Consider the following 18,023-nt stretch of genomic DNA (forward strand, 5'->3'; position numbering starts at 1 on the left):
TTCACCTGGCTTGCTCCATGATCTTTTCCGCTTTATATTGTTGTAAACAAACCAATTTTTTATCGCAAGTTATCAGTCGTTTTAAAAATTGATCATTTTCATTACGTTTCTTTAGCAAATTGCAGCTGTTAATGCCTTTCTTTCAGTTCGTGAGGAACCCATGTATCGAGTTTTTGAACACAGCAAATTTGTTTTAAGTGATTTTCAATGCATGTTTGTGATACATGTTGTGCTGTGACGATCCGAATCGATTATTACTTTGATTAGGGCGTCATCAGCTGCAACTGGACGACCAGAGCGTTTTTCATCTTTGAGTGACGAACGAACACGAAATTTGGCAAACAAATTTTGACACTGCCGTTCTTTTAAGGCTTCGTCCCCATAAACAGCACATAACTTTTTATGAGCGTGCGATGCGGTTTTCCCTTTGCGGAAATGTGACGAAAATGTTCCTTTTAATTTTCCATTTTTTAACAAACGCCAAACGAAAACTACGCAATCGATCAAAAAACTTTTTTTTATTGATTGACAGCTGAATTGCCAACTATCAAATAACAAAATGTGTTTTACATTTGTACTACGTTTGCAATCCTAAAAATTCAAATGAAGCTATCTATGAGTGAAATCTGCAATTACTTAGTTGCCAACCCAATATATTTCGGAAACATTTTGGCGGAAGTCTTAAAATATAATAAATTTTATGATCAACTTTTCATGTTACTATGTAGTGTAAAGTACAGGAGTCATTTTTTACCCAAAACTTATTTTGATGCCAAACTAACTATAGTATATACTTACAGTGGCTCAAAGCTTATTTGATACAGCGCCGCTTTTAAAAATGTAGATCAGTGTAACTTAAAATCTAAGATAGAAGGAAAAATTTAAAAGTAACAAAGTAGGCTCCGATCTCCTCTCTACTCTCAAGAGGGGCACAGCGATTATTCTTGAAAAATTGATCTCACAGCTTATTGGATACATAATTTTCGATTGCGTAGACGCCGCGTCGGTCTTGGGCGTTTTATATTTCCAGTAGTTCTTTCATTTATTTTCGGATCCTTAGTAGTAGGAAATTAAAAACGATGAGCCGTCAAACAATAATTGATCAGCGTGAATTTTTTTGGTGGTTTTAGATTATTACAAAAGTGGCTAATTGGTTCAGAAACTATTGCTCGTATTGTTAATTTGAGTAACTCTGTGGCGCAGCACATAATTGATTATTTTGTTCATGAAAACCGGGTCGAAGATAAAGGCACCTAATAAAGCTTTCAACGAGTCTGAGGAGTGGCATATCGTCCGGAAAATCAAAATCAAAAAAAAATCCGAAGCTGTCGGCGCCAAAACTGACAACTGAAAATTGGGTAAGTGATGCACTGTTGAAACCGTATGCCCCTACTTCGCAAGCATGACTTCAGTGACCGAGTAGCTTGAATAAAGCCATTTATGAACAAGAAAAATCTGCAAAGTCTGACTTTTGCAACATAACCATTTTGCGGACGAGTTCAAGTTCAATATGTGTGGGTTGGAGGGCATGTCACATGTTTGGCAGAAACCAAACACTGAGATGGAACAAAAATCTTGGAGTTACCCAAAAGTATGGCGATGGCAGAGTGATGGCTTGGGCCTGTTTGTCTGCAACCGGTGTAGTCGATTTGTAATTCATTAAATTTGCTTCAAAGTGCTAAAAAATGGGTAACCGTGAGGAATTCTGGTTTTATCTAGACAACGATCTAAAATACAATTCAGGAATCGTGCGGTCTTGGCTCATATAAAACTGCGGAGACTTGCTGAAGCTACCGGCACAGTCAACTACATTAATGTTATTGAAATTCTGTGGGTTTTGTGGGACACTATTCGTGAACAATATTCGTAAACATAAAACATCCAGCAAAGTTGAGTTATCGGAGGAATGGCAGAAAATTGCGACGGACACTACACAAAAGCTTAAGGATCCAGTGTCAATTAGACTGAAAACTGTGATTAACGACAAAGGCTATCGAATCATTAGTAGCAAAAAAAAATTCCAAAAGTGTGCAAGATTTCGATGACTGAATTAGATTATACCTGCAATCTGTTGCGTGAAATATTCTATTATTTTCAGTATTTGACTTTTATATTGTTAACCACCACTCTTTTGAAATAAATGGAACTGCATGTATTTGTTAAAAACTGGCATTGATTGCCTTTCCCCTTGCTTATTAGCACGAGCTGCTGCTTTTTCCAGAAATATTAAAAAATTATATTGTATTTTTCTCGAAACTTTTATTACAGGAGTCATAACTGGTTGGGTCCCCACAATTTTTTGCATTCTTGAGCTCATATCATCTGCATTGGCAGACAACTTTGGCTTTTTATATTTTTTGGCAGCAAAATATTAAACTTGTTTAAGTTCGCGATATCAACACCGGATTTAGCCCCTGAGGTTATATCCACTTTTCTTGCTCATTTTGGTGTTCCATATATTACAATTCGGACCATGTTACCATTCAGCTTGTGATTAGATCGCCATTTTGTCCACCGTTAATATTTTCGATATTTTTATTTTTGAACACCATGTCTGGTTATTGATATTGATAACTATTTGCCATTTAGTGGCATATTTTCTCGTTGATTTACCTTCTGAAATGAATTCGTCAACCTTGAAGGCTTTTATTCTTTTATTTATTATGCAGCAAGCATTGGAAAGCAACTCACGATGTTTGAAAACGTAAGAACTCTTCTTCAATTTGTTTATCTTACCAATTTGTTATTATGCATTGGCGTTAGTTAATTAGTCTTTAAAATCTAAAAATGTTACCGAAATCGATTTAGGTTAAATTGTAAATTGCTATGAAAATCCCCTTTGTGTGAGCACAAAAGCGTGAAAATTGTGTAATATTTATCTTAAGTTTTTTTAAGGCTTAACCTTCACACCTTATTGCTTTAACCACGGTCTTTAACTTTGTTTTTCGACACACGAAAAGCGCAGTTATTTGCTATTTATTTTGCGGTTTTAGACACACGCGTCAAACATTGATAAATCAGCTGGCTTTGTTTGCTTCTTTCCTTTATTAGCCATTTGCTTTGAGCCTCTAGTTTTATTGTGTTTATATGTACATATGTAATTTAAACTTTAACACATACACGTGCGTACATTTGTCATGTCAGTGATCTAAGGTACTTCAAGTACATGCCCAGCAGAGTATTCATTAAGCCTTTAAAATTGATTACCAGTTCGCGCAAGAAAGGTGAAAAGTTGGTGGAACACATAGCTACAGTACAAAATATACATATATAATGGCGTGCTACGCTCTGTTCGCAACAACAGCGACGTTACCATCTGAGCAAATTTTCATGAAATAAGACTGTAATAAGTGATAAATTCTGGCAAAGATCCTTCAGAAGGCATAATTTTATGTTATCTGCTAGTTTTATTCCGTTGTAGAAAGGAATCGAAAAATGTTGGCCTAAAATGAATTGTAATATCACCGACAATATTCCAGCTCTTCTTCCACTCTTCAAAACACTTCATAGATCAACTTTGAAATCGCCTTTTTGATCAATCATCTCATTAACTACAAACTAAAAATGGGCAAATGATTTTGGTGACGCGAATACATAGCATATCCTTCCCAAATATGTATCAACCTCTGGTACCTCCTGTTTAAAACGCACGCGGTACTGAGCTCTGGCGGTATATCCTTAAAATCTCCGCAGAGGAAATGCTATAGCAACTCAGGCAACTGAGTTCCTCTAAAATAGAGCTCCCCAAAATTGCATTTGCTTGAAGATTTAATGAGTATTAGTAAGACCGCGTTCATATAAGGAAACATTTGTTGCTTCAACTAGTTACTTGCGATCTTCGTATTCTGTCCAGACCCTTTGTGTTCTGGTTCTTCTCAATGTTGTTGTTGATTTAGGCTAAAAACTAAACTATTCCAAGCAACAGATTTGCTGTGAGTGAGAACGATGGCCAACATAAAAAGCAACAGAAGGCTCCCTGTACGAAAGCGGGCTTGAATGAGAGAAGGCAGCGTTAAAAGTAGTGAGTTATACCAGTTTTATGGTGTATAACCATACTCGCTAGCGCCTAATTTTGCTCGACAACTTTGTTGTTGCTTTTACATGCAAATTTTTCGTCAAGTGAACAGAGCAGAGAGGTAGTGAGCAGAGAAGTGGCGAATAGAAGAATTCCTTATGGAAACAAAAACAAACCGTTTGACAACTTTTCAAACGAGGTTTGCTTAAAAAAGAAATTTCGGGCTAGTTTTGGACATAAATAGATGAGAAGAGACATGGATGGTAATATAAATATTTGTATAGTTCTTATTTTTCAAAGCAGAAAATACTTTAGTATACTTAGTTAGTTTAGTTTAACTTATTTCAGTTTTTATCATTAACTGGCCTATGTTTTACAAAGTGCGTCAGATATCTGCTTCTGTTCATTATCAGCTACTCGATAAGACGCGAATATCTAAAAAACACAAAAAAATTCAAATGCATATTTCATTCAATAGAATTCAAGTGAAAGTTAGGTTAGACTCTCCTCCTCTAGTCGAGGTAGTTGAGGACTAGCCATTTGTTTCATAAGTTTATGCTTTTCCTGCTGGGTTATCTTTAACTTTGTTTTAAGCTGGTATGTGAGTTCGCATCTTTATTTTGTTTATGCGGGAGGTTAAAAACTTTTTAACTTGAATTTCTAGTGCAACCTTCACTTTTAATTGCAAAAATATTTGACAATTTTTTTCTTGCCATTCAATACTTATGTAAATATGTCGAATGATAAAATATTATAGAAAAATGGTATGTTTTTTCTCAAGTATTTTGTTTGCATGAAACTTTTTCGTATTTCCTTCGACAGCTGTTCGACTAATTCGCTACATAAATCCGCACAATAAATCGCTACTTTAAGTACTTATAATTTATGCCTACACAATGAGCAATTTTGGGAAGTGTGAATATTACGCAGACGTGATTAGTAATTGCGTATTTTCGGTACATTAAAAGTACTTTTACGATTAGACAATTTTGTGCGTGTATGTACTTAACAATTTGCGGAAAAAATGATTAATTAATTAAATAGTAGTTTGTGCGTGCCTACATATTCGTACTCGTATGTATGTATGAGCTAAAGTAAAAAGCAAACAGTTTTGTGTGCTCGCTTCACGCATACATACCATATGTATTTATGTGCATGCAGGTATGTACAAGGCGGCGCAAAATTAATCATCCAACTTTGTTTTCGCATAGTTTTTTTACTAAATAAAAAAAAATTATTTTGATCAGTCTTGCACCACCTTGTATATAAATATGTATGTTTAGGTATGTATATGTACATATTATACATGCATACATATATTCCTAACACTTATCGCTAAATGCATCAGTGGAAGCCCAATTCCACAACCTTATACCGGAAGCAAAAATTCAACTTACTTAACTCGCCTCCAAGTATGTGAATATGTATGTATGCGATGCATGAAGTCTATAGCATTCAACATCTACATACGTAAGCAAATTAATAAGAAAAAACCAACTGACATCAGCCTCAAATACTAACAAACCCAAAAAGTGTTGCTACTTTACTTAATAGAATCTAAATCCTCAACAAAGTGAACAAAATCGAAATCAATTTGCAATGCCCTTAAATAAGCAAGTACTTGAACCACAAAATTCCATTGTTTCTAGTTTTCCGCTATGATGAAATGTATTTAAAAAAATGTGCATAGAAGCCAAAATGGCACCAGACATTCTTATTGAGAGCAATGCGGTTAAGGAGAATCACAGCGACATTTCATTAATGGAGTCACAAGTGGCAAGTTATGAACCGTACACCACACACGAAAATGGGAAGACAAAGCTGCCGTAGCCACTGTGAGCAGCTAACAGCAAACTAAAGCGAACTATAGTGAAACAAAAAACCGCAATTCAATTAAAATCAATTTGGATACAAAACAAATTTATGGCACGGCCAAGCAAGTGATCAATTAGAAGTGGGATCGTTTGAACTAAATAGAGAAGGAGAGAGGTGGAGAGAGTATATTACTTTTACCAGTGTAAAGGTATGTGTGCAAAAGTACAGTAAGCATCTTTGTAGGTGTTTTTCTTAAAGCAAATTGAAGATGTTCACTTTCGAGCACCTTTAATTTCATGAAAATTATCCGAATAGGTTTTATGTGTGACTATTATTCGATGAAGCCCAGGTTCAAAACCCATTGTAGATACGAAACACCAAATGATAGAAAACCATCGAGTATATTTCTATCATAAAAAAGCTCCTCGTAAAAAAACATCTGCCGTGCGGAGGCGGCATAAAACTGTTTATAATTTGTCAACTATATTTACAGATCACAAAAACAAAACTTGACCATATCTTAGTGATGATTACAACTTGTTATATTCTAACTTTATGTTTGGTTTAAATAGAAAATTTTACATGAAATTGATGCATCAAAAGGGCTTGATTGTTATTTTTTGTCAGTTATTGCGCATTGACAACTCTTTATAAACAAAACGTGTTCCATAAAATTCTAACTTTGGAACCTCGAAATTTCTTTTAGAATTAATTCGTAAAAGAATATTTTATTCTTAATAACAAGAGAAACCATAAATTCGACGGCGCGTTGTGGGTTGCAAAATCGCCCTGGCTTAATGTAAGTGGATATAAGTTTATGATTGAAATGGGCTATTACGCAAAGGAACTCTGGACGAAGAAAACAAAACTACTACAGAAATGATTGTGCTGCCCTTCGAACCTAGTAAATATAAACCTGGTCAAAGGACCTGTGCTCTAACTGTACTTATACTTATATCATAAGTGGTATATTCAGGGGGTATAAACCTAAATTAAATTTCTATTCTATCAAAATTTTTATTCCACTCTTAAATTTGTAAATCCAATGAATTTTGAGAATTTTGATGTATCAAATCACTTTCGTCGCGCGATTGTCTTCCTTCTAGCTTCACGAAACACCATTATGTGCTGGTATGCTCATTTCATATTGACGTTTTACAAGACGGACCGCAAATCTTCGATATTTGTTTACGTACATACGTCGACTTGAATTTTGATCAAACAAAGAACGCAGCTTTGATGCTACGTTATGACCGTATCGGAAGATTTAAAATTTTTGCAAATGGCGTCGTACGTCTATCACCGTGGCATCTGACAGACAAGCATTGGATGGATCGTGTTGGTTGGTTGGTTAGAGTGGTGATTCATCCTGAATCCAACTAGCGCTTCCGCACCATTTTGTTGCCACATCCTCGTTACCAACTTGTTATTTACGGCATGACTATACCCAGTCTGTGGGGTTCAGGAACCTTATTAGGTTGTTGACCTCTAAGCCAGACAGTTGTTCGAGCTCCTCGAACAGCGGTTTGCCCAGGGTTAACATTCTGTCCTTCCATAGGGCAGGGCATTCACAGAGGAAATGGAAGATTGTTTCCTTTTTCTCCGGTTGTTTGCAACTGTGACAGTATGTGTTGTGAGGGATGCCCATTTTGGCTGCCTGTTCTCCGACAGACCAAAAGCCAGTTATGACTGCCGTTAGTCTCCAGGCATCCCGTCGTTTCATGTTTAACAATATTGATGATTGTTTAAGGTTGTAGGTGGGCCATAACGTTCTGCTGATTTTGCATTTCGTCTGGCCCCTCCATCTACACTCCGCCATTCGAAAGTATTTTAGGGAAATTGTACTCTTGACTGCACCTAATGGTGTGAATACCGGTTCTGCAAGAGCGTTATTCATGGCAGATCCCCCTCTTGCCAGTTCATCTGCTTTTTCGTTACCTTCAATATTCCGATGTCCTGGGACCCAGATTAAGGTAACATTATGTTTTTCGCTCAAGGTGGAAAGGCTATTCCTACTTTGTTCCACCACCATTGAGGTTGTAGTCGCTGAATCCAGTGCCTGGATTGCAGCTTGGCTATCCGAGAGAATAGCGATATTGCTCTTAAAAGAGAAGTCTGTGATTAGTAGCCTACAAGCTTCCCCAATTGCCAGTACTTCCGCCTGGAAGACACTGCAGGTATTGGGGAGGCGCACAGATTTTTCAATTTTAAGTCTATGAGAATATATACCAGCTCCAACACCACAATCCATTTTAGAACCATCTGTATAGACTGTAGTGTCGAAGTTGTTTAATGAGAATCCCTTATTCCACTCTTCCTTAGATGGAAAGAGAGTGGCAAAATTCCTATTGAATGTTACCGTCGGGACGATATAGTCAGTCCTCACCGAGGTTAACTGAGTTTGCCGCAATAGTAGACTGGCATGACCATAAGTGTTTTCTTTCCAGCGGCCCGCTTCGTTTAACCTAAATGCACTCATGGTTGCCGTCTTCTTAATATGTAGGTCTATTGGAATAACGTGTGTCAGTGCGTTCAGAGCCTCCCTAGGACATGATCTGATTGCGCCGACCGTTATTGCACAGGCTGATCTTTGTATTCTGCCGAGTAATTTGATGTTGTAATCTCTCCCTAGAGCTTTCCACCAAACTTCCGAACCATACGATAAAATTGGTCGTATAACCGCCTTGTACAACCATAATGTATGGTTAGGTTGAAGACCCCATCTTCTTCCAAGCATACGTTTACAGGCATATAGAGCAATTTCAGCTTTCCTTACCCGTTCTTCGACGTTTAATTTCCAGCTAAGTTTGGAGTCCAAAATTACCCCTAAGTACTTTGCACTGGGTGAAAGTGAGAGGGTTTGTCCATTAATATTTGGTAGGGTAAAGCTTGGTACCTTGTATCTGGTGGTAAAGAGCATGAGTTCTGTTTTACGCGGGTTTAAACTTAAGCCACAGCCTGTTGCCCAAGAATTAAGCTCGCCTAACGCCCTTTGAATGATCCCACTGATCGTATTAGGACACAGTCCTGACGCCATTAGCACCACATCATCAGCGTACGCCACCGCTTTTACCCCTCCTCTATTAAGTTTTATTAGGATTTTGCTAATCACACATAACCAAAGAAGTGGAGATAGTACTCCCCCCTGTGGAGTACCCCTGTGGACTCTCTTAGTTATATTGATGTTACCCATATTAGCTCTAATGATCCTGGTTTCTAGCATAGAGATGATCCAATTGGTGATACAATTTTCCACCCCTAAGTCTATTAACGCCCGTTGGATAGCATTCGTGCTAACGTTATTAAATGCGCCCTCTATGTCAAGAAAAGCTGCTATCGTATACTGTTTGTTTACTAGAGACCCCTCTATTGTTCGGATTACCTCGTGAAGCGCTGTCTCCGTCGATTTGCCTTTGAGGTAAGCATGTTGTGCAGTTGATATACTAAAGCTCTCCAGCGAACTTCTAATGTGCATATCTAAAAGCCGTTCCAAAGTTTTAACAAGGAAGGACGACAAACTGATCGGCCTAAAGTCCTTCGCTGATTCATGTCCTCTTCTGCCTGCCTTTGGTATGAAGACGACCCTAACAAGTTTCCAGCTGTTTGGAATATAACCTAGATTTAGACACGCTTTGAAAATTTCCATTAGCCATGGTAGAATACTATCAAGAGTTTCCTGTAACATCTTAGGAAAGATCCCATCAGGGCCTGGAGATTTGAAAGGTGAGAATGATTTGATTGCCCATGCAACCTTCTCTTTCGTAACTATTACATCGACAAGATGCTGTGGGTCATATCGGCTCCGCCGGATTCTCCCAGCATCACTGTCATGGGTGCTACATCCCGGAAAATGTGTATCTAAAAGAAGTTCTAGAGACTCTTCCGCCGTAGAAGTCCAAGTGCCATCCGGCCTCTTGACCCAAGAAGCCATTGAATGATCCTTGGACAGAATACGGCTAAGTCTCGCAGAATCTCTGGTAGATTCGATAGAAGAACAGAAATCTCTCCAGCTCTCTTTCTTGGCGGCCCTGATTGCCTTCTTGTATTGTCTCCGACTTTCTCTATACAACTGCCAATTACCTGTTGAGTAGCTGAGATTGAAATTTGATCTGGCTTCTTCCCTTAATTTTGAGAGCTCATTGCTCCACCAAGGAGGATAGGATTTTTTGCTATATTTAATTGGACATGACGTTTTGTAGGCCCTACTGAATGTCTTTTCCAATGTTGTGACCCTACTCTCAATGTTTTCTGCGAGAGTGATTTGATGGATCGGAATCCTTCCTATCCTATTCCCTACTACATTTTTGAACCGTTTCCAGTTTGTTCTAAGTGGGTTTCGATATGGTAAGGGTGGATCTACCTCAAGATCCAGGTGGTAGAGGATCCAGCTGTGGTCCGAAAAGGACTTTTTGCTTGAGACTCTCCAATTTTCTACCCTCACTGAAGTATTTTCAGACAGTAATGTCACATCTATTACTTCCGCCCATCCTCTAAAGCTTTCCGTGCTTGGAAAGGTGAAAGTCGGGGTATTACCCCTGTTACATACTGTTAGGTTAGTATTGATGATAAATTCATATAGGGACTCACCTCGATCATTCGTTTCGGTACTCCCCCATAGGGTATGCCTCGCATTGGCGTCACATCCTAGTAGCAGGATACTGTTTTTGCAGTCAAGCACAAGCCTACGAGCCTCGTCAGGTGGTGCTGGTTGGTCGTGTGCCATGTAGATGGAGGCAATTTTGATCCTGACGCCGTCAGTAGCCTCCATTTCGATGACCGTCACATCCGATGAGCTGTAGGATGGGATTAAAAATACATTTAGATGTTTTTTTGCTACAATACATGCCCTGGGGTTACCCTGGGTCCGCTTATAGTACAAGTTGTAGTTTTTGAGAGAGAATCCGCTTACCTCAGTACTCCGCACTCTGGGTTCCTGTATCAGTGCGATGTCTACGTCCTCCTCCGATAGGAGAACGGCTAGGTTGTCCGTTGCAGTCCTGGAGTGCTGCAGATTGATCTGGACAACCTTGAGACCCATACTTACTGGTCGTTTTTAGGGGCGTCAAGCTGCATGCCCGTATGCTGCTCATTAGCGCCATCGTTTTGGGTGGACCCGGCTTCTTCCAGTTGCATGCCCATGAGCAACTCATTAGCGTCGTCAACCTCGTCCTGCTCATCCTCCGGATTTGCAGAACGGAATAACTTCAGATGCGCTTTCCTCACGCCAAACCGAAGTTTGTTGTCCACTTTTCCCAGTGGCTCAATACTCTCCTCCGAGATTTGGAGAAGGAAGGACACACTGTTCTTTTGCGGAGCCTCCGCTTTGATGATACTCCAGTCATCCATTGGAACAGTGCGGTTGTGTGCTTGCAGGTATGGTATTAACTGCTTAGCTTCGAACTCCATGTTCGGTATCCAGATACGAGCCCTTGGTCATCTTGGGATCTCACTGGCTGGGATTAGTTTGAGCCTCAAACCTTCCCAGTCGCTCTGGATTTTGCTAATAGCGTTTTGAAGGAAATCAACAGAGAACTGATCGTCGCATTTGATCACCCTGTATCCACGGACCACCTCCATTGAATCATAACCTGGCACTTGACCCTCCGGGCTTGCCATGACGTGATCAACGACAATGCGAGACAGCCGTGCCTCGATTTCGGACCACCTTTCTAACGCAGGTTTACCGCGGTTCGTTAATTCGTCCACCAACGCCGTTTGCAGGTGATCCCGTGCCACCTCGTTAAACGCGCGTTTGGCTGGTTTGGGCGTCAGAGCAGTGTGAGACGTCTTGTGCTTTTTCGCAGTTTTACAGCCCTCGTCCTGCGAACGATTGCGTTTTACGGCTTCTGCCTTCTGGGTGGCCTGGAACGCCAGGTACTCATCGACCACCTTTTGGCACCTTGCCTTATCGGCCGCATCTTTGGGATGAGTTTTACCTTCGGCCTCATTTTTGCTTATTCTGCCGAGAATAGCTAGAGACCGCTGGTAAAGCTTATATCTAGACGGGCCTTTTTTTGGGTATTGACGCTTTTGCCCCTTGGCATCAGCGGATGTGATCGGTTGATTTATAGTTGATGGCGTGCTGTGGCCCACAGCTTTGTCATCAACTGTCTCTTGACTAGAAGCCAAGAGCTCGTCCTCTGAGGGAGTTCCCAACTTCCTCAGCTCGATTGTGTCCGTTCGTTTGTCTGTCCGTTTTGTCATTGGGTCCGTCCACTTGTCTGTCCGACTGTCGGTTCGTTTTGTCTTTGTGTCAGTCCGTTTGTCCGTCTGTTTGTCTGCCCGTTTGGTAGCGTTATCCGATTTTTTGTTTTTTTGTTGTTTGTTCATTTGTCTGTTTCTTACGGTCACCTGCCCTTCCAAAGAGCTGCCCATGTCGCCATGTGCGGTGACCAATGAGGATGGAGGGGAAATAAACGGTCCGCCATGGCAGCGCCCCATACCATGGTAAGGCCACCGTTACAACCTGAGGCGGCCTGATATCAGGAGGGCTCCGTTAGGAGACAGCCTAATTTTATCCCCCGGCTGCCAAACCCACCCAATAGGCACGGGTCGCGTTACACCTTGGGTTGAGGGAGTTTTTTTAACGAAGTTTACGTCTTCGACCTGTGTGGTTCGCGGGAGACCGATTCTCCTGCCTTCCATATCTGGGAGGCGTTCCCCTATCCACCACCTGGGGACGCGCCCTATAGGGATAACAGGTTCCCCCAAGGGATGGATCGTGTAAAGGTCAGAATAAAGATTTCCATTATTTTGGTTTTTATGTATCAAAAAAGTTATTAAAAAATAAAATGGAATGATTAATTTTGCACCACCTGCTGTAGTATATCTCTGCCTGGAATATACAATACGCGTACTATACGAAAAGCTACTCACAAAAAACCAGTATTCCGACCGTTCTTCGGTCTATAAGCTTCACTAAGGGTGAGTTCTTGCGAGAGATGCCCTACTAGAGCAACTATTTTTTAAGGAGCCGATCTTGCCGGTTAGCTTTATCACTCACATAATTTCATTGTGTTGTTCCCAATTCAATGACAGTTTTATCTGCTGTGAGAGTCATATTCTCGTTTTTTCGATTCCAGATAATAGATATAATGAGTTCTGAGTTCTATTTTATATCTATTGATATCTAGTTATTGCTGATGAGTGTACGACATATTTGAAAGAAGAGATTCATTGTTCTCTCAGGCACGTCAATTACAATTACGTCACAACAACTAATTTTTCCAATGTGATCTGCGAATCGGATCAGAAAATTTTGACTTACGAGTATATAAAGTTTTAGTTAGTTATTTTTACAAACTCCATATGTTCTGTGGAAAAAATTCCATATAAGTCAATTTGAGCCAGAATTTAACTTATGTAAAAGATTTGAACAAATCGAGCATTTAATATGGAAGGGCTGTACGTATGGGCACGTCACCAAGGGAATCACTTCAATATTTCGACAAGTTTTGACTAATTTTTTTGTTTTCTTATGTTCATTATTTTTCTCTAAAATTAGTTTCATTTCTCTAGAAATCCCATATAAATCCTATTTTTAAACTTTTTTTTAAATAACAAACATTTCACAAACCTTCCATCTTAATTCCACGGTTTTTAATTAGCATTTCTAGAAAGATTTTTGATATGCTGTTTTATAGCTTATTAAATTCTTATATTATATAATAAAGTGCAAGTTTGAAGTTGATCAAAAATTTCGTTGATTTTGTATACTGCTTTCAATCGTATTATTTGTTTTTACAAATCACGGGGCTATAAAACTGCATCCTTGAAATTTTTCGGAAGATTTTGATTAAACAGTTTGAAATTTTGATGATTTTTTTGAAATTTGTACAAAGTTTGAAACTTTACATCTTATAGAATTTGCGTTATAATATAATTAAATTTTTTAATAAAGCAACAAAAAGAAAAATAAAATAAAAAATTAATAAATACTCAAAACTTTGCAATATATCTACTGTTATTGTGAACGCAAGTGTATGTATATAGAGATAATGCGGCACCATTCATTGCACGAGTAAATATAGCGCAGTTATATGTCAAATAGAAGGTTACAAATTCATCAACAGTTTCAGTGATCAATTGAATTAAATTAAACTTCTAGCAATTTGTCAGAAATTTATTTACACATTGAATAATTCAAATTAAAAAAACTTTTCAATTACAACAGATTTATTGTCTCCTTGCCCACTACTTTATTATTTCATAACTCCAAAAGCTAACCTAGTAAATTTCTTTTAATGAACAAGAATTCCGTACGCCCTTATATCTACCACTTCATTTCCATTTAATAAAAAAACGAATGCCAATATTCTATTATTAAAAGAAAAACTTTTCAATTACAAGAGATTTATTGTCTCCTTGCCCACTACTTCATTATTTCTTGACCTCCAAAACGAGCCTAGCAAATTTCCGCACGCCCTTACGCATAGCTCTACATTTCCATTTAATAAAAAAAAAATGCCAATATTCAATTACTTATTCCGTAATTGTCCAAAAGTACGAATATGTAAAGTGACCTCAATGAGTTATTGACTATTGCCTTTTCTGTCTAAACCTAAAATATTTTTACTTCTACAGTTTTCAATTATTTTAATTTCAAATTGAAAAAATGTGCAACTCTAAAATCAATGCAGAGAAAAGGCTGTGCCGAAAATGGAGAAATGCGCATGCGTCACAACGTGAGTTACACCAGCAAAGTCAGTGCTAGCAAGCAGCGTCAACATCACCGCAGCGCATTAACGTCAAAACAAACGACAAATTATGCCTACAAAATGTATGTATGCACATACATAGTTATTCACATAAACAAATACACAAGTTTATGCATTCACGTAATATTTATCAGCACAGGGTGCGCTAAGTCTTCAAAAATTAACGCACGTCCGCGGATATCCGTTGCTCAACCACAACCACAACCGCAATCGTTTAGCTGCCTCAATCTACACGTTACGCGATTCTGATTGAGTACGCAGGTAAATCGTCATCTCAGCGTAATACATGCCATCCTGGGCTTATTAAGTGCTAACGGTTATTGTCATAACACAAACGCTGTCACAGCGTAATACCAAATGTTTTCCAATGTAATTCCATCCCATTTTTGGCACATTGTAACTGTGCCTCTTAGCCTTGTACAATATCTTTGGGTTGTTAATGTCAACTGTGGGCTTTGTCCCAATTCTCTGTAGGTTTACGCGTTTGTGTAATATAGTAATATAGTTTGTTGTGTATACCTAGAAATACTTGAAAAGACGTTTATTGATTTGCATACATATTTTGTATGTTCGTATGCAAATTAAAAAAATTGAAAATTTTGCTGATGGGGGGTTAAAAAGCATTCCAGCTGGTATTTTTTCACATCTTAGCAAGCATTTTATTTTGTTTTTTATTTAACAGTACACATCTGTTATAAACAATTATTTGACCCAATTAATTGGAATGCGTAATACATGTGATTTCACTACCCAAATAATTCTCTAGGAACAGCTGTGAATATTGCTTTGGAATTCAAATCCTTTTTTTTTGGTACTGCGCCTTGCTTAAGGGGTAACACCACTGTAGAAATTTCAAAAAATTGATTTTTTTTTATAAGCTTAAAAAATTCTTTGAACCTTTTAAAATAGAGAACAAAAAGTTTTGTACGTTACCGAAGTTTATTTCATAAATATTTTAAGCTTTTAACCAAGCGTTAGTGACTGCTACCTAACGACTTCTCCAAATTTCCAAATTTTAAACGCGTTTTTCTCAAAACACGTTTTCTGAAACTGGCACGCAGCATAACTCAAACAATTTTAAATATTTTTATTCAGGTTTTTCACTACGTCTATATAATAACCTTCTTAAGAGAAGAGCGTAGGGGATTTTCGATAGATTAATTTAAACGATTGTTATAATTATTTAAGTGCCGTTTTTTTAGTCCAAAATAGAGTTTTTTCCTTCAAATGCTTGCTAATTCCACAAAAATAAACATTTTTTAAATCCCCTACGTGTTTCTCTATCTATTCTTATCTAGATTAAGAAAAAAATGTTTCTTTGTTCCAGATTAAAATTTGCACCCTCTGTGCTGCGTGCCGCGGAGCTCTTTCAAGAGAAACCACATTACAAAAATGTCTCCTATGCCGCCATTTTGTAAAATTTTTCGATCAAACTTTGTAGTTTTGTAATTTAGTATATAAGTAATAACTTCCCAAATCAGAGTGATTGTTTTCCCTTTCCTTCTATACAAAAAAATTCTTTAAAAATCGTGTTTATTTTACGCGTGTACAGTGGTGTTACCCCTTAAGCACGCTAAGCTTTTCTATTAGAGTTCTAATGGCATTTCAATCTCTTTAATGTCTCATTCGGCTTAGTATTCAATGTAACCGCAAGCGAAGTCAAGACGCTTCTATTAGATATGCTTTCTATAGATATGTGGAGAAAAGAACTCGAAAATTGTATAGCCCTGGAACGAGGCAGAATAAATTCAACATATTACCAGAAAATAAATCGCAATTAGTTAAAGATAAGATTATGTATATGTATCATAAGAAAAAATAAATCAGCTGCTACCCCGAAGTTACCTTGTGTGGGTTCGCATTGACATAAAATATTTATTTGATGGTATCTAAAATTAAATAAGAAATTAGGTACTTTCAAAAATAGATTTTACTGTCACATTTCATTCAATATAGGAACGGCACAAGACGAATCTATTCAAGGTTGTATCGGTAAATCAGCTGATTTGTTTTTTTTTTTTCTTTCGCCGTGTCCATGTGGCTGGTAGCATAGAATGAAACAAGGCGAATTCATTCTTTGTTTTCTACTTTGCCGTGACAATCAAACGTACAAAATATTGTTGTTGGTCTAGTGCCACCACCTTTAATGAAAATGCCTTGAACGTCAAAAATATTGAATAAAATATTCGGTATTAAATGGGTGTCTATCATGCTTACTTTGCTCTCAGCAAATTTGACAATGAGTGACGTCGTATTAGCATCAGTATGGCCAGATTACCATTTTCGTAACTTAATTTAGCATTTTTTTTTTTATTTAGTCTCGGAGTTTTAGTACTTTCTTCATGACATTTTTCTAGCGTGTTCTAATTAAAATGTAATGTTTCTAATTTTGTGAAATATAAATTTTTTACAAATTAGTTCAATAATTCACACAGTTTTATTTAGCTTTATATTTTTTCAATATCTGGTCTCATTTTTCGCGATTGCGGTTATTGTTGGTGTTCTTCTCCTTTCAGCAGTCAAACCTCTCTCTCGCTACGGCTGTGTTGCCTAGCTTTGGATATAAAAACATACTAAAATGCCCATTTAAAGAAAATAAAATACCAAATTTTTATTGAATTACTAAAGAACTTTGAATGCGTGACAAATTGTCTTTAAATTTTGCCTTTTTTAAATAAATGTGTTATGGTTATATACAATTTAATTGATGAGTTTGGTGCTAAGGAAACGACTTTTTTGCTATATTTGAGGTTACATAACAAGAAAAGGTACTCTTTTTGTAAAAATGTCGTTATGGTTTCTTCAGTATTTTCTGGTATTTTTGCTTATTTTTACTATGAACAAATCTCTTGTCCCACTAAAGGATTGAGGACCGGAAGACCTCTAATGTTTTAATTCGCATTCGGTAAATTCAAACGCTTCTTAAAATGTGTAAAAAGGTTTTCAATTTAAGAAGAGTTGAGAGAAAAAGATTTAATATTCTTGCATAAACTTAAAAGGCGCAAAAAATTAAATTTCCACTTTTAAAATATCAATTTTTATAAGAACCAAAAAATTTTTCATTAGTACTAAAATCTTCCAAGAGTTACCTTTTTTAACATTCCTTTGTTTAATAATACAGTTTTTTTTAACTTACAGTTTAGGTAGCTTTAAATTAAAAAAAAACAAAACAAACACCAAACTTGAAAATTTTCGCATTTTGGGTGTAAAAAAGCACTAACTATATTGCGAAGAGCAAATGGTTGGCTACATTGCACAAATCAGCTAATTCGACGTAACGCACTCTCTGATGGACGCAATATTGTTTTTACCATTCTTGAGCGTCTCTCAAAATACCATTCATACGAGTTGCATGTATGTATGTATGTATTATATAGTATAATCAAACCAAAATTTTCTTTAAGATTAATTTTAGTGGACAGTCTCTGTTAGTCAACAGTTAGAAAGCAGAATATGTTAGGGAACATATTAAAGAG

General features: G+C 37.5%; 2 protein-coding genes across 9 annotated transcripts in view; one reads left to right on the forward strand and one right to left on the reverse strand.

Moving 5' to 3' along the window:
• Nucleotides 1-18,023, forward strand: part of LOC129241111 (formin-J) — a 165,250-nt gene that overhangs the window by 29,922 nt on the left and 117,305 nt on the right. Inside the window, exons 1-2 of one of the 8 annotated variants that reach the window (XM_054877289.1) lie at nt 14,414-14,609; nt 14,682-14,808. The exons of 5 other annotated variants lie outside the window; for them this stretch is intronic. The gene's annotated coding sequence lies outside the window, so the exon portion shown is untranslated. Of the gene's footprint in view, nt 1-1,310; nt 1,359-14,413; nt 14,610-14,681; nt 14,809-18,023 lie in introns of those variants that run through there. 2 more of the 8 variants (XM_054877288.1, XM_054877287.1) reach the window with 2 other exon arrangements.
• Nucleotides 11,264-12,271, reverse strand: LOC129242082 (uncharacterized). The gene has a single exon (XM_054878643.1). It carries the CDS (start codon nt 12,269-12,271, stop codon nt 11,264-11,266), a length of 1,008 nt encoding a protein of 335 aa, XP_054734618.1.

The sequence above is a fragment of the Anastrepha obliqua genome, chromosome 3 (genome assembly GCF_027943255.1).
Source record: "Anastrepha obliqua isolate idAnaObli1 chromosome 3, idAnaObli1_1.0, whole genome shotgun sequence".
Lineage (NCBI taxonomy): Eukaryota > Metazoa > Arthropoda > Insecta > Diptera > Tephritidae > Anastrepha > Anastrepha obliqua.

Bases quoted from the DNA above. Each gene is read 5' to 3' on its own strand.
- LOC129242082 (XM_054878643.1), bottom strand. From the start codon at position 12,271: ATGGGGCGCTGCCATGGCGGACCGTTTATTTCCCCTCCATCCTCATTG.